This window comes from Pimephales promelas, chromosome 16 (genome assembly GCF_988280905.1).
Source record: "Pimephales promelas chromosome 16, fPimPro1.hap1.1, whole genome shotgun sequence".
Taxonomy (NCBI): Eukaryota; Metazoa; Chordata; class Actinopteri; order Cypriniformes; family Leuciscidae; genus Pimephales; species Pimephales promelas.
In genome coordinates this window covers 15,758,572-15,774,860 of record NC_142784.1, presented here as the reverse complement: position 1 = coordinate 15,774,860, position 16,289 = coordinate 15,758,572, and the positions used below count along the sequence as shown (strand labels likewise).

General features: G+C 38.6%; 1 protein-coding gene across 17 annotated transcripts in view; it reads right to left on the bottom strand.

Annotated features, from left to right (window-relative positions):
* Positions 1 to 5,337: 5,337 nt before the first annotated feature.
* mecom (MDS1 and EVI1 complex locus) overlaps positions 5,338 to 16,289 on the bottom strand; it is a 205,450-nt gene continuing 194,498 nt past the window's right edge. For 14 of the 17 annotated variants that reach the window (XM_089121082.1, XM_089121075.1, XM_089121068.1 and 11 more), the window contains 6 exons: positions 15,149 to 15,226; positions 13,732 to 13,901; positions 12,608 to 12,752; positions 8,271 to 8,492; positions 8,012 to 8,183; positions 5,338 to 7,213 (listed from right to left, as the gene is read on the bottom strand). In XM_089121082.1, coding sequence (XP_088977208.1) covers positions 7,085 to 7,213; positions 8,012 to 8,183; positions 8,271 to 8,492; positions 12,608 to 12,752; positions 13,732 to 13,901; positions 15,149 to 15,226 — 916 coding nt within the window. In that variant the 3' untranslated portion in view covers positions 5,338 to 7,084. The remainder of the gene's footprint in view (positions 7,214 to 8,011; positions 8,184 to 8,270; positions 8,493 to 12,607; positions 12,753 to 13,731; positions 13,902 to 15,148; positions 15,227 to 16,289) is intronic. The other 3 variants (XM_089121071.1, XM_089121070.1, XM_089121078.1) reach the window with 1 other exon arrangement.

Genomic DNA, 16,289 nt, shown 5'->3' with positions numbered 1-16,289 from the left:
TAAAGATCAATCCCTCGAGGGTCCATACATGCAAAACGAAGCATTGAGAACTTTGTAAGTGTACAGACCGTTTAATAAGAAGATGCTTTATAAAGACAGTTCACTTCGTGTATACAGGCGGTTCCATCTTTGGAAAACAGTCTTGATAAGTCGAACCACAAACGACGTGCTGAGTGATCTGAACTGTATGAAGTTCAGCGAACTTCTGAACTGTATGAACGGCATTCGGGGTTCGACTTATCGAGACTATTGATGGCTCCTGTCTGTATACATGAAGTGAACTGTCTTTTTTCAAAGTATCTTCTTATTAAACGGTCTGTACACTTCCAAAGTTCTCAATGCTTCGTTTTGCAAGTATGGACCCTCATTATGTTACTGTGTTAGTGTGGGGCTATTTTGAGCCTTGTTAGTGGTATAAACTAGTGATTTCTTTTTATTTATTAAATGCCCCCAGTACTAGCTTTATACGCTAAACAGTTTTTAGAGATAAAACTCTTCACATTCGATTATCATGAAAACAAATCTCAGAGAACGGTTGACTAGGTACCGATGTTTTATTAGACCAAAGATTCATTTTGCACCGCAGTTCTCCTTTAATGTCCAATGCCCTTCTTTCTTTTATGGACCCCAAAAGGAGAAATAAAAAAAAATTAAAAAAAATTGTCCCGCTTGCAAAATCACAAAAGCTATACTACTCGAGGACTAAATTGAGGATTAAATTAAACATGTTTAACTTCAGAGTAGCCTGACATTGTTTTTAAAAGAAGACACATTTATTGTCAGTGGTCAGAATTTTTGCCAGCCTTGGGAAATATGAACATAAAGTTCACCAAAAACCTAATCTTTGATTGAAGTAAAATGGGGAGAAAATCTCAAAATGTATCATGAACTCTATTACACATTGGCCATAATTGTCACCCTTTATTCAATACTTTTTGCAACCTCCTCGAGCTCTGAGTTTTTCTCTATAATGCCAGATGAGTTTGGAGAACACCTGACGAGAGATCAGAGACATTTCCTCCATACAGAATCTCTCCAGATCCTTCAGACTCACAACATGATACAATTTCCTCTTAGGTTTTTAATAGGGTTCCCAAAAGGGATGGCCATGGCAAAACCTTAATTTTGTGCTCATTACCCATTGTTTTGTTGATTTTTATGTTTGTTTAGAATCATTGTCCTAATGGAAGATCCAAAACAAGTTCTATTATAATATTTCTAGCAGATGCAGTCATGTTTTAATTTGTGTATTTGTTGCTATTTGATTCCATGATGCCATATATCTAAATAACAAGATCTCCTAGACCTCCAGCAGTATATGTATTTGTAGACATGTGGTACTTTATCCCTGTTTGCACCAAACCCATCTTGAGTGTTTGCTGCTTTATCAGACCACTGAACCAAATATGTAGAAGTGTCTGGCAAATAAATATGCAAAAGTTTGTTTTTGGATGACACGTAGAGGATATTCTCTTGAAACGGGTGTATAATATTGTTTTGATTTAGTCAATAGAAGTTAATTGATCAATAAAATCTATTTGACATTATTTTTTAAAGCATCCTCACCTTACAGCAAGTTGCCTAAAATGTTTCACAGCACTGTAGCTTTGCATGGTGGTTTTTTTCAATGTCTTGGAGATTTTCTGGATTTGGTCTGTCTCAGATTTTCTGTTTCTAATCACAGACTCTATGATGGTGAGATCAGATCTCTGTGTGGATCATACAGGCTTAATATTTTTAGGTCAAACCGTTCTTGTCTGTCAGTCATATAATGGAGGTCTATGGTCACCACCTTAAAGCCATGCACAGAGAAGTCCAAGTTAAACATGATTTAATGACTCGTAATTGTAAGTAAACATTTATGCACCAAGACATGAAATGAGCGGTTTTTGGAGAAAACAAACAGTATTTATATCGTTTTTACCCCTTGTAACCACAGCCAAAAAACGCAGCACCCTCAGATAACTTGGACGTGACTGTGATTACAAAAGGTAAAAACGATATAAATACTGTTTGTTTTCTCACACAAACCGCTCGTTTCGTGTCTTAGGCCATCAATGTGTACTTACATTTACGAGTCATTAAATCATGTTTAATTTGGACTTCTCTGTGGATGCTCTTTGAGGTGGTGACCATAAACCTGCATTATATGACTGACGGACAAGAACGGTTTGACCTAAAAATATCAAAATTGAAACTATTGTGGAAACAAAGACGGCTACATCTTGGATGCCCTTGAGGTAAGCTAAAACTTACCAAAAATTAATTTAAAAGTTAACTATCCCTTTAAGAATCAACCATGTTTTAAGCGATTTCTGAGAAACGCTTTTGAAAGTGGATCGGACCGAGCCCCAAAAAACACTTGTGTCCAATCAGCAGTAAACACTCAAGAGGACTGAGGAGCGAGGTTCTGTGTTGCATAAAGTGTTTGTAAATTTGGGGGTGGAGCCATCAAGACAGGGGTGTGATCCTTTGGGTATACGGTTGTGTTTGATTTAGGGATTTCAAATGTAAACAGCGTTTCTCATAAATCACTTACTGCACCTTTAAGAGCACACTCACTCATGGCTTATTGTTGTAAATCCCTTTAAAGATGGTACTCTCTATATGTTCATCATGTATGAAAGGCACACAATGCCGTCTGTGCCAGCCCGCACCTAAGCACAGCGGATGCTGTTTCTTCTGGCAAGGGGGCAAGTAGAGCAGTGCCAAGTTAATCAGGGAGAGAGAGTGCCAGCAGTGTCACACCCTGGCCTGCACTGAGGGTTCATGATAGATGTCCCGAGTCCCCGACCCGGGCTGCCGTGCCACTGTGGGGTTGTGGCAGAGTGTATGGGCATGCTTCAGTCCACATAAAAGAGAGAGGGGCCTGTGTTTGAGCACACACATGAGAGTGTGAGATCGTGTGTGGCTGTTCTGTACCTATGCCAAAAGACTCATTAGATCATTAGATAGATCCATACACTCTGATGAGAGCAATGGGAAATCCCACCATTAAACACAACCACTCCCTTGAGGAGGACCAATGTGACCGTGTGTGTTCGGGAGGGGCTCTCACACACACACACACACACACACACTCATTTTGACAGTGTTGAGATGCTGCCCTGCACAAGCCCCGGCCTGTGATCATTCACGCCATCTCACACACACACATGACAGACTTACACGGCAAACAGCTGGTCAGTAATGGTCCATGTTGGCCTCTTTTCCTCCCCTGTAGACCCATTATCACCTTCACCCTACTGTAGCACCCACAAACCCCTATCCAGCCGACCTCATCAAAGTGGGACGACCTGCTGTGACCTCATCAGAGCTGGCTGACCCATGATGACCTCATCAAAGCAGGACGCCCCGTGAGCTCAGAGACTGACGGCTTGCACTGACCAAAAGCGGGTCATCAATTATCAATGAGTGTGACACCGCTTTTAGACCTAAATATGGGAAAACTTGCAACACTTTACTGTACAAAAAGGTCCCATTAGGTCCAATGCATTAACTAACATCATAATAAATGAGCAATACATTTTTACAGTATTTGATTGGTAACAGTAGTTAACTGTTCATTGTTAGTTTATGTTGACTCATGATTAAATCATTTGAATAATGTCATAGTAAATGGTGAAATTAATATTGAGATGAATAAATGCTTTAGAAGTATTTTAATGGTATTATTTCATGGTAACTAAAATAGTTCACTTATTGTGAAGTGTTACCTAGATCTCAAATAAATTATTTTACAAGTAATTTAATACAAGTAATTTTAACTTGAGTCAAATTTGTCAAACCCATCTGTTTGTTTTAGCACAAATATATATATATATATATATATATATATATATATATATTGATTTGATGTTCATTGCTAGTTTACACAGTCCCAACAAACCAAACCAATTTTATTATAAAATGTTATATTTGTTTGTTGGATGATCAGTGTGAACCTACGGAGCATTTATAAGGGGACATGGTGATTAAATAAATATGACAAAGGAGTAAAAATAATTTCAATGCATTGCTTTGTTTCTCCAAAACAAAAATATGTTTTCTCCCACCTCATATTATTTCCATTACATAAGTTTTGCAAATGAAGTTTCTCTTTGGCGAGAGAATGCCAACACATTAAAATAAATAATTTCCACCCATCTCATTTTTTTTTTTACCATTAGGGGTTCCATGAACCATCCTTAAAGGAAAGTTCACCCAAAATATGATAATACTGGGATAATTTTCTCACCTTTATGTTATTCCACAAGAGAAGATTTTTTTTTTTGTCAATATAATAAAAGTCAATGGTGTCCAAAATGACATTGGACCCTGTTGACTTTTATTGAATGGACATTTTTCAAAATATCATCTGCAGAAGACAGAAAATCATACAGGTTTGGATAAATATGAGTAAATTGTGAAATTGTATTTTTTTGGGGGAGGGTTGAGAGACTGAAGTTTCTGTTTTGACACCGTAAGACAGACAGGGACAACAAAATCGGGATTATCTTGAGTGTAAATGGCAGGAAACACAAAAGAGGTCTTAACTAATTTTCCCAAGCAAATCCCACCCTGCCCCTCATCACATACAAACACACAAAGCCTCGATCCCAGACCAGCAGTCATCACCCCTCTGTCTACAATGGCATTCACACACTACAAATCAGACAGAGAGAAAGAGAATAACAGGGTGAGGAAAGGACAGAAGAAAAAGAATAGATGGACTGGAAGAGAGACTGATAAAAATGGCATCCCTTTGGAAAGACGATGGGGAATATGATTAGGAAGGAAAGAGGGAGAATTATGAGGGTGAGAACGAGGGATTGTGACCGGAGAAGTTGGATCCCGTTTAAACAATGAGAGAGAGATGTCAGTCGAATGTTGTTTCTCATTGAGAGTTTGAGCGATGAGCCAGGTCATCACATCTCTCCACCTCATCCATCATTTCCCTCAAACAAACGAGTGCAGTGCGCATTCTTGCCTCCCTCCTCTCTCTCTCTCTCTCTCTCAGACTCTCGCTGGCTGTGGGACAGTGGGCCTGTGTGTGAGAGAGTGATGACCGGGGATCAGACTCGCGCTGTGTCTGTCTGCCAGTGTGTGTGAACGACATTTTTATGTGAAATAATACGAGTGGGTGTGAGAGAGAGCTGGTATCAAAAGGGTTTTATGCCGTTCTCAAGGAAGATGTGCTGCGCGTTGAGCAAAATCAAGTGGCACCAGCATCTTTTGCTCTGTAAAATAAAAAAATGCGGTCACAGTGCAAACAATCACGGCCTCATTTTCTTTATGCATGTATTATATCTTTTTCTTTTGACAACGTAAAGAGATCAAGGGAGACAGAGACATTCGGAGAGTGCACAGTACGCCCACACAGGAGTTTTTTTTTTATTTCTCAGTAACTCCTCCCACAGTATTGAATTATAATGCAATACAGTTACATTGTAGAAAGAATTAAAACAGAAGTACCTCAACTCACTGATTACTTTTAAAAATGGGATTATAAACATCGACAAAAAAAAACAAACAAACAAAGTGAAATAGGAAAGATCTGGTCCTTCACCTCGTGAGGATAAACAAAATCTGGCTTTTCTCAAAGGTTTGGCACAAGAAATCAACATGGACCCAAACATCACACAAGCTTGCAGACAACCATAGAAAATGTCAGGTACAGCTTGGACCAATCATGCGTTTTAAGAAGAAATAATATCAGCTGTTTTTATTCTTCGATTTTCTCTTTTTTTTTCATATTTTACAGTTCAATCAATAAATTGTCATACAAAAAAAAAAAACCCTAGTAATATCTATATCATTTACCAGTTTTATTAGAAGTATAAGCTGTGATGGAACGTTTAATACTATCTGGCATTCAGACTTCTACAAACCCCAGTAGAGTCTCGTCCCCCAAACTTTTCAGTGAGAAATTCTTCATTTCAACACAAGGGGGAGCTTGAGAGCAGTGCTATTCAGTAAACAAACTACAGTTTGCAGAGAAATAAATACAACTTTCAAGATACACAGCAATAACATTGAGACATCAACCAAGAAAAAAAAAGTGAGACAAAAACAAAAAAACAAACAAACACAAGAAACCCATGATTGTCTATAAATGAAAGACACACGAGGACGGTGAAGCTAAAGACTAGCATTCAGGCTATTTAGTGGTATCGTTCGCCAACTAATGGAAAAGGTTACCGTGGAAAACGATAAAATGCCCTTTACGCGAATTCTACAGATTCAGTTAGACTAATTTTTTCAATTTAGAAAAAAAAGTTGCTAGCATTTTTTTTTACAACCACTCTTCCAAACCTAAAAAAGAAACGACTTAAAAAGAGCGTCTGTTTTCCGCACAAACTGGCGGGAAAGTGGGTTGAAGGTAATGCAGTGCTTTAATTGGACAGAACTTGAAAATAGTCGCTGTCTCGCTCCTCACTCCCTTTTTTTAACAAGCAGCGTCAGTGAGAGGTCTAAAGGTCACACCTTTACTCTGTTTACGTTTTGAAATTCACAAACTTCTGGAGAATATCTTAAAAGAGAAACACTAAACCCCACGACCCCTCGCATAAGTTTGTAAAAGAAACTTGGAAAAACACACATGATTGTGATTCGTGTGTCTGTATTTGTGTTTGCGTGCGTGATGTTGTTAATGTATTCACAGGCCGGCAGGCGGTTGCGCCTGAATAATCTGCCATCACAATCCGTCGTGTGGAAGACTCTTATCTGTTACTCTTAGTAACTATGGTTTTAGCGGACAAAACTCACAAACATGACACCGACGTTTCATTAGCAATCTCAAAACCTGTTTACCAGCTGCCACTGCTGTGCAAAACATTGGAACTTGACAGAATAAATACAATTATTATTACGTATTACTACTATTGTCATCATCGTCTTCATCATCACCATCAAAATTACTGACACTACTGTCATTCCTACTAACTGTCAATCAAAGAGTCAATCAATAATTTGTTCATTTACATGGGATCTTAGTGGGTATGGCATGAGGATTTGGGCACTTGTGCAGGTGTGTGTGTGTGTGTGTGTGTGGACCGGTAGTGTAACACAATGTTAAGTTAGGTCACATGGTTACACGGAGGTGTCATACGTGGCTAAGAGACTGAATGGCACTGGGTTCTGCAGCGCGAGCCAAACTGTGCCACATCGGGGCATTATGGGTAGACGAATGGAGTGGATCCTTATCAGCTAGAGACAGCATCATAGCATATGCCTATAAACAAGAGAGATATACAGTTACAAATACACAAACAATAACTATATTATAAACAAACTATATTCATGGAAAGTATTTAGCTGCGTACGAAATCGAATACTTCCCTACTATATAGTATGTGAAAAACAGTACGCGAGCAGAGTAGTATGTCCGAAATCAAAAGAGGTTGAAAAGTACCCGTATGACCTACTTCTTCCGGCGAGATTCTGAAGTGCGCACTTTACTATTCCATGATGCCATGGGAGAGGAGTTGTTATATTTGAAATTGGCGGAAACCGGAGACGCGGCTGTAACGTTAGGAGATAAACACAGACACACGTGCGTATCTCTATTGATTCATTCATGTTTATTTATCGATGGTAATATCATAAGCAAATAAATGTCTTTTTCCTTGGGGTTCATTGGGGTTGTGTGTTTGTTTTATAAGGTAAAATTTATTAGGTAAATAAAAGTTATTTGAGAAATTCCGCAAAAGTCGTGATCTGCGAGCAGCTGACCGACGCCTCCTCTCGATTGTCGGCTCGGATGACGTGAAAACGCAGATGAAAACAGAAAGCAGAACTAAAAACAGGGTGAAGTGGGTGCAGTCACTAGAATGGGCTCTTTAATTTTTTCGCACTGTTGTGACAGTGCATGTGTACTACATGTGTCTGGACTCATTCATACTACCCGTATTCATACTATATAGAACATACTTTTTTAACGGTTGTGAAGTACGTTCTTATTTAAATAGAGTACCTACTCACATAGTACGCGATTTCGGACGCAGCCATGGTCATGGTCATGGTGATATACCTGTGACTTAGACTTCCTGTACAGAGGCTGCTTCATGCCGCCTTGCAGGTGGGCGGGGCCAAAGCTGCCGACGTCGCTGTCGCTAAGATCGCCGTCCTCCATGCTAAAGTGACGGATGTGATCCAGCGTGGAGAAACTGCTGTGATCTTCATCATCTTCATCCTCATTAAACCTGAAAACGATGCAGAGATTCGTTTTTACAACCAAAAAACGAATGGATATAACAAGTACCTTCGGGTGGTTTTTTTTGTACGCGTACCTTTGTGGTGAGGATTTGCTGTTCTCTAGATCATCTGGTCCCTCGAAATCGATGTCATGGTCCAGACTGCTGGGCACGCCATCCTCACTGGGTTTCCTGGCGCAGTCGCTGTTCTCCGCCTCCTCTTCCTCCGCTCCGAGCTCCTCCCCTTCTTCTTCGTCCAGGTCACGTGACCCCTGGCCAGGCAGGGCTTTGTCGGCATCAAAATGACTGCCGTTGAGCCTATGGAGAACAGAGAGAATCGTTTGGGATGACGCTACGCAGGCATGAGTTTTTGACTGATACGCCAATCCCTGATTACAGAAAGAAAATCATTTAGCGCTGAAACCTAGTTCTGTTTTCCTCGAAAAAATAAACCACCTTAAAAAGCAGAACCACATGCCCACGCTTTCTAAATGAGAGGAAATGCTCAAAGAAAGAGGGCGAGTGTGTTGGAGAAAGAGACTGTTTGTCATCAGTTACGAGGGCCCCTGGTTGGCAGAAACGAGCCGCCCATCGGCGGGGCACTTAGACAGCAGGCCTCTACACTTCCTCTCACTTATTTTCAGCTCTCTTTCTCACTCAGACAGCTCACATCTCCTCTTTCCCTAGTTTATTTTCTTCTTTATCTCCAATTCATCTAATAGGCCAAATATTTAGCTGACAGTCCATTTGGTGAGTGGAGAGAAGGAGCTGCCAAAGCAGCCATTTCCCCACAGAGACAGAGGCCAGCTATCCAAACTCACACACACACACACACACACACACCAGCCAAAGGAGACACATTAAGGCTGAATCACTCGTTTTGTCCTGATTCTACTCTTTCCTCAACTTAAAAATAGCAATTTCCCATCCGAACTTATAAAAAACAGGGAGGAAAAATTGCAAATACAGAGTGGATAAGAAAATATAAGTTTGTGTGTACAGATGTTTGCAATGAAAACTTCTCAGAGAAAGATTCGAGAGATCTCAATAATAGAATATCTATTAAATGGGCTATATGTATGAATTTTCTAGCGCACAGCACATTTTTACATATTCCTCTAGCGTCGCTCTCAAAAGCGTAGACGTGTCTGGATGGTCGTTAACGTTATATCACTACAACATATTTCCAACTTCTTTTTACTTCTAAGCAAAGAATAAAAAAAAGCACTTTAGGGCCTTGAATCAAGTTCAGTCTCTTGTAAGTTACGTGTGCACGATAGCGAAGTTGCTGGCTGCAGTTCACTTAATGGCCACCGGTGTCACTAATAACAATGTTTAAAGAAACCTCAATTGGAAATGAGCCAGAAACTTTAAAAAACAGTGAGGAAAAATTGCAAATTCAGAGAAGATAAGAAAATATAGGTTTGTGTGTACAGATGTTTGCAATGAAAATTTCTTAGAGAAAGATTCGAGAGATCTCAATAAGAGAATATCTATTAAAGGGGCTATATGTAAGAATTGTCATGTCTCTTTCACTTTTTTATCGGCAGTGTATGAACACCTAGTATTGAAACTTAAAAAACGAGACTTTCCACAACTTCCTAGTTTTTCTTTGAAAGCCTGTAGACTAATTTTTTTAAGGACAGTTTTTTGTTGGGAAAATCAAATGGATGTGATGTTTACGCCCGATAACCTCTGTTCCGTTCTATACGCTGATTTCACGTTGCCGCAATTTTGAAATCGTTCCGGTGGGGAGAGAACTGTAAGTGTCGCTTTTAATCATAGGAGAGTCGCGAATGTGATAGCGTATTGTTGTGATTAATATAGAAATTAGTTATTCTAAAAATGTACATACATTTCTTTCATACTTTAGACTGTATACAGTGAAATTAATTTATAAATTAAAACTTATTTTTATATATAATTCGAATGTAAAAAAAGAAGCAGGAACAAACTATATACATATCCTATATTGGATATTAACATCCAATGGTGTAAATCGCGGCAGCAGCTTCAGGTTGGTAGTCCAAGGCATTGTTGTCTATCTGTAGTTCTGGGGTTCTTCCCACCGGAGCATCGCTTTCGATTTCAAAATGGCGGCTGCATGAAATCAACGTATGGCACATGAAACGAATGCTTACAATGTTCAGGATGATGCTGAAAGAGTCATTCTGTAATGTAATGTCAATGTATCATGCAATTAACTATAATTGGACAGAACAACTAACTAAGAGATTAACTATAGTCTCACATTGTCAGATCTGTATTTTATAGTCTCAACATACTTTATAACCAAAGTATCGCAATAGCATAATTTTATTATGTCTGTCGACATGATGCCGGTGAATTTCAGAGCTGATGCAAACATCCACATTTCTATGATTGGATGCTTTCTTAACAGCTGTTTTCTAACCACTTTCATTTTTGTTGTGTGTTTATTCTGTTATTGACATAAAAGCGCACAGCACATATTTACATATTCATCTAGCGTCGCTCTCAACAGACGTGTCTGGATGTTTGTTAACGTTATATCACTACAACATATTTCCAACTTCGTTTAACTTCTAAGCAAAGAATAAAAAAAGCACTTTAGGGCCTTGAATCAAGTTCAGTCGCTTGTAAGTTACGTGTGCACGATAGCGAAGTTGCTGGCTGCAGTTCACTTAATGGCCACTGGTGTCACTAATAACAATGTTTAAAGAAAACTCAATTGGAAATGAGCCAGAAACTTTAAAAAACAGTGAGGAAAAATTGCAAATTCAGAGAAGATACGAAAATATAGGTTTGTGTGTACAGATGTTTGCAATGAAAATTTCTTAGAGAAAGATGTGGAACTGGAATGAGCCAGAAATGATGGATCAGAGAGAGAAAATATTAATGCAACAATAATATATAAAATTAATCTTGGAAGGATTTGATCACCATCCACCAAAACCCACCCATCCATCCATTTGCATGCATCTGTAAATAAAGTCTAATTTTACCTTCCAGGAGACATTTTAGGTCAGCTATTCAAAATGATATTATAGCTTAATATTGTGGTAATACATAAGAGTGACATAAAAGACCAACATCTGAGCAATAACATTTTCCTCTAGGCTTCATCTCTCACCTCCGGATTAGTGTAACTGCGCGAGGGTTAACCCTTTTCACATCTCGGATAATCCCAGAAATCACCTCCTCTCATCACTCTGCACCCCGCTAATACCGCGAGAACGAGAGAGAGGCAACGCTAGCGTGATGATGAAAACAGATCGGCTAATTAGAGAGAGCTGTGGTAATTTGTGGAGGATAAAGTATCTATCAGGAGCAGTCACTCTGACAGGAAACATTCAGCGACCTCTGACCTCCTCTCCCACACCTACTTCCTGTTCACAAAACACATGTTGGGACCAGATGTGGGACGCGCGCAAACACACACACAGTGAATGTTGTAATGACTCTCGGATCCTTTTAATGAAACAATGAAGAAATCAAAAAACCTAAGATCTTTATCTGACTCAATCTGTCACATACACACACACACACACGAATGACCAGGTCAAATATTTAAACCGTCATCCAACCTGATGATCATTGCCGGGAAATGATCAGCGATAATTATCATATGCAGATGGCAAAATTCATGTACGCACACGCAGCCAAAAGTCAACAGTGTTCTGCACGCGCTCGCTATCGTCCAATCAGTAATCACGTCCTTCTGGAGACCTGCCCCAATCTTTGCTCTTAAAAACCGCAGGCGACAGGGTAATGATTAACAACCATACAGAATATATGTACACACACAGATACGTTCACATGTGCGGTTAATACACACTGCGATATAAGTCAGTTCCTTTCATGTGATGGTATTCACTCAGAGGTGAGGGTTAATGAATAAGGCATGAGAAGTGTTGTGTTCAGTAATGTTTGTGTATAATAACCTCCATTCTGCCGCAGGCAACTAGCGCCAACTGATGACTGACAGCCTAATGGACGCTCCGTTTGCGTGTGTGTGAACCAGCACATGACTGAGTGCAGTTTTCGGTAAGATATTGATTTGAAGTTTGAGTTTTCATGTGAATACCTAAAATTGAACATAAAACATTTGTCTAACTTCTGACACACGTTGAATTTAAACAATAAATAAATAAATTAATTAAACTGACTGGAATAAATAAACAAAAATAGAAATCAAAAATATCTAATAAAATTGATACATTAATAATAGTATAGAATAAAATAGTCAGATTTGACAAGAAAACCGAATGACAGCCGATGTGCAGATTGGTTTGAACCTGCTCCACTTGTACAGGCTCAATGTTTGAGCACATTCACTAACCACTAAGCCCAGGCTCTGATGACAAATAACACGTTTTTGCACTTTAAAGTTAGAGTCTATATATGAACACTGTATGTATTAGTGTACCAGAGATTAAGAAGATGGTGTTTACCCTTCCTCGGAGTGTGACGGAGATGTGGCGTTCCGCGCCGTGTTACTGATGAAGTTTCGTATTTCGTTAAAATACGAATCCTCCTTGTCCTCCAAGATGGCACTGCCACTGTCCAGCTCTGAACGGGGCGACGACATCGCCGTGCCTACACAAAAAATACAACATTCATTAAATAAATAAAAAATATAACCATTAAAGGGATACTCCACCGTTTTTTCATATTAAACTATGTTATTCCCTTAACTAAGACGAGTTGATACATACCTCTCTCGTCTCAGCGTGTGCACTCAATCGCGCGAAACACTTTGATCGCACTTAAAGGGATACTCCACTTTGTTTTTGGAAATAGGCTCATTTTAAAACTCCCCCAGAGTTAAACAGTTGAGTTTTACCATTTTCGAATCTATTCAGCCGATTTTCTGATATTTAGAAGAATATCTGTAACCAGACAGTTTCTGGTCTCATTGACTTCCATAGTATATATTTTTCCTACTATGGAAGTCACTGAGACCAGAAACTGTCCGGTTACTGATATTCTTCTAAATATCAGAAAATTGGCTGAATGGATTCAAAAACGGTAAAACTCAACTGTTTAACTCTGAGGGAGTGGTAAAATCAGCCTATTTCCAAAAAAAAGTGGAGTATCCCTTTAACTAGCCCAATTCATTCAATAGGGGCCAAGCAGAGAAGCGACCAAACACCTCCCGAGTCGAAGTGCTCCCAATCAACTTGCTGTGGTATTCCACCATACATTATAGTTATCCACTTCACACGCTTAGAAAACTGCAACGTTTATTTTGTGTCACCATCCTAGGTTGAGTTACTCAACTCGTGTAACTGTGGAGGTGTTTGGTCGCTTCTCTGCTTGGATCCTAATGAATGAACTGGGCTAGTTAAGTGCGATCAAAGTGTCTCACGCGCCAGACACGACAGAGGTATGTATCAACTCGTCTTAGTTAAGGGAATAACATATTTTAATATGAAAAAACAGAGTATCCCTTTAACAGTTTCTACCAAATGTAAATAAAAGATGATAAACAATATATATATATATATATATATATATATATATATATATATATATATATATATATATATATATATATTAATATGTGTGTGTATACCTGATAAATTACCATTCTCGTGTTTTTTGAGGTGCCGGTCCAGGTTGGTTTGTTGCCCGAAGCATCGGTCACACAGGTGGCATTTGAAGGGTTTCTCTTTGTTATGGATGTTACGGATGTGGCGCTGAAGATTCGATGAAATACTGAACGAACGATCACAGTACTTGCATCTGCGGACACATATGCACATAATTAGACAATACAATATACAGACACGAGAAATCCAGCTCTCGTTTTATCTGTCTCGCACACACGCAGGGTGATTGAGTGGTCATGAACTCTTTGTCTCTAATCTTTGGCCAACTCAGTAACACTCAAACTCTCTCGTCCACATCCTCCCTCTGCCTTGAAAACGACTGCGTGTGCCAAGTCTCTTCACGCAGAATTATCCCGTATGATTACGTGATCGTATCTTCCCCTCGACCGTGGAGTTGTGCGCTAAACTGCGTCTCCCAGGAACCTGTTATCTCTCCCTCGCTCTCTCCGTCTCGCCCACCCCCCTCCGAAAGCAACAGAAAAAATAGAAATTAAATTGTAGTTAAAGGCTGATCACCGGCTCGTTTAAAGCCCTGCCAGCACGAGGAGATTGAGGCTATCTGGAAAGTAACACAGCCCTGTACAAACCTCCCCTGTGGTCAGACGGACCACAAACGCAGTGTGTGCGCACGCCTGTTTCTGTGCAGTATTTCAATACTCCCTGAAAGAGTCTGAGGCCCAAACACGGGCCTAATTACCCAGCTGCCTTTGCTGGCCCACAGCTGTACGCCACTCATCGCCTCTATTATTCATACACACTTCTTTCAGTCTCCTTGTCTGTCTGTCCTTCACCCTCATTGACTTCACCTCACTCTTTCCCAATGACAATAACTGCATATATCGAAGAATAAAGGACAAAAATCACATTTACTATAGAGATTTCCATGATATTTTTATTCAAAATTCCATGACTTTTCCCTGTCCTAAAAATCACAAATTGAATCTCCATCATAGTTCCAAATATTCACTGACAGAACATTTAGTTTTCTGTGGTGAATATAATAACAGTTCACTTCAAAAGGAACCACTTTCTTACTTTTCTACTCTCAACAATATCTCAAACTGTCCTCGATCTTTGATGACAGACTCTCTCTCTATATATTGTGTATTGTGTCATTTTTGAAAAACACTGAAACAGAAATGACATTCTGCTACTATATTTCAATACAGCTTCTTGGTGCATTGATCCATGGCAACAAATGGCCAATGCACGAAAGAATACCATCATTTCTGTATCCTTTCTGCAATATACGGACCCGTGGTATTACCCATATCTGCTCAGTAACACTACGCGCTGTATTCATGCAGTGTCGACTGATGCTATTTGCTAAGTATGTGAATAATTATGTTATATTAGTGTGTGTGTGAGAAAGTGTGTCACCTGTAAGGCTGCTCTCCTGTGTGTGTCCGTAGATGTCTTGTAAGGTTGGCCGAGCGTGGGAATATCTTGCCACAGTATCTATAGGGGAAGGAAACAGATCTCCAGGAACAATACTCAGCAATACACACACACACACTTCCCAAAAACACCCTGCATTCCATGCTCAGTGCTGTCAACACTCATTAAACATCAAACACATGTTTACTGAAACATCTTATTAATGAAACAAACACAACGCTATTATAAATATGACCACTATATACTAAAAAACAGTAATTTATTACTATACTTTAGTTGATCCTACTTAAGTGTGTCACAAAATACCAGTATTGATTACAACCATGACATTTTGTTTAGTTACTATACAATTTGCTTAGTTGTTTGTTCACTTACTTTATAATGCTTTTAGATTATTTTCTTTGATTACTTTTGTTTGATAAGCTAAACTCACTTAATTGTATTTTATTTATTTATCAGAAAACAAGACAATTTCTTATGTCATTTTAATTATCTAGTAAATTCTTCATGATTTAAGATTTTTTTAGATATTTGGACAGGAAACAACAATTCTAAGCATTTAATAAAAGCATTTTCTGCAGTGTGAAATTTATGTTTTTAATGTAACCTTCTCCCTTTAAATACTTTGGTCAGTTCAAGAATAATGTATGCAATTTCATATTATTTATTTGAGAGAATTAATTGAGCAGTTTCATGTCTATATCCTTGTATTGTTCAACTGGTCGAGGTTGTTACAGGATCAAGAAAGTCATCAGTAATAAGTAATATGATACTTTTTAGAGAGAGTAATAAGTACAGTTATCTAATTACACTGTTGAGGAGGTAATAAATAACTAGTAATTATTTACTTTTAACTTACACAACACTTTGTACACACACACACACACATTAAATATATATATATATATATATATATATATATATATATATATATATATATTAGGGCTGTCAAACGATTAATCGTGATTAATAGCATCCAAAATAAAAGTTTGTGATTACATAATATATGTGTGAGAGTGCGGTGTATAATTATTTTCTATATATAAATACACAAACATGCATGTATATATTTAAAAAAATATATATAAATATTTATATATAATATCAATTATATATAATATAA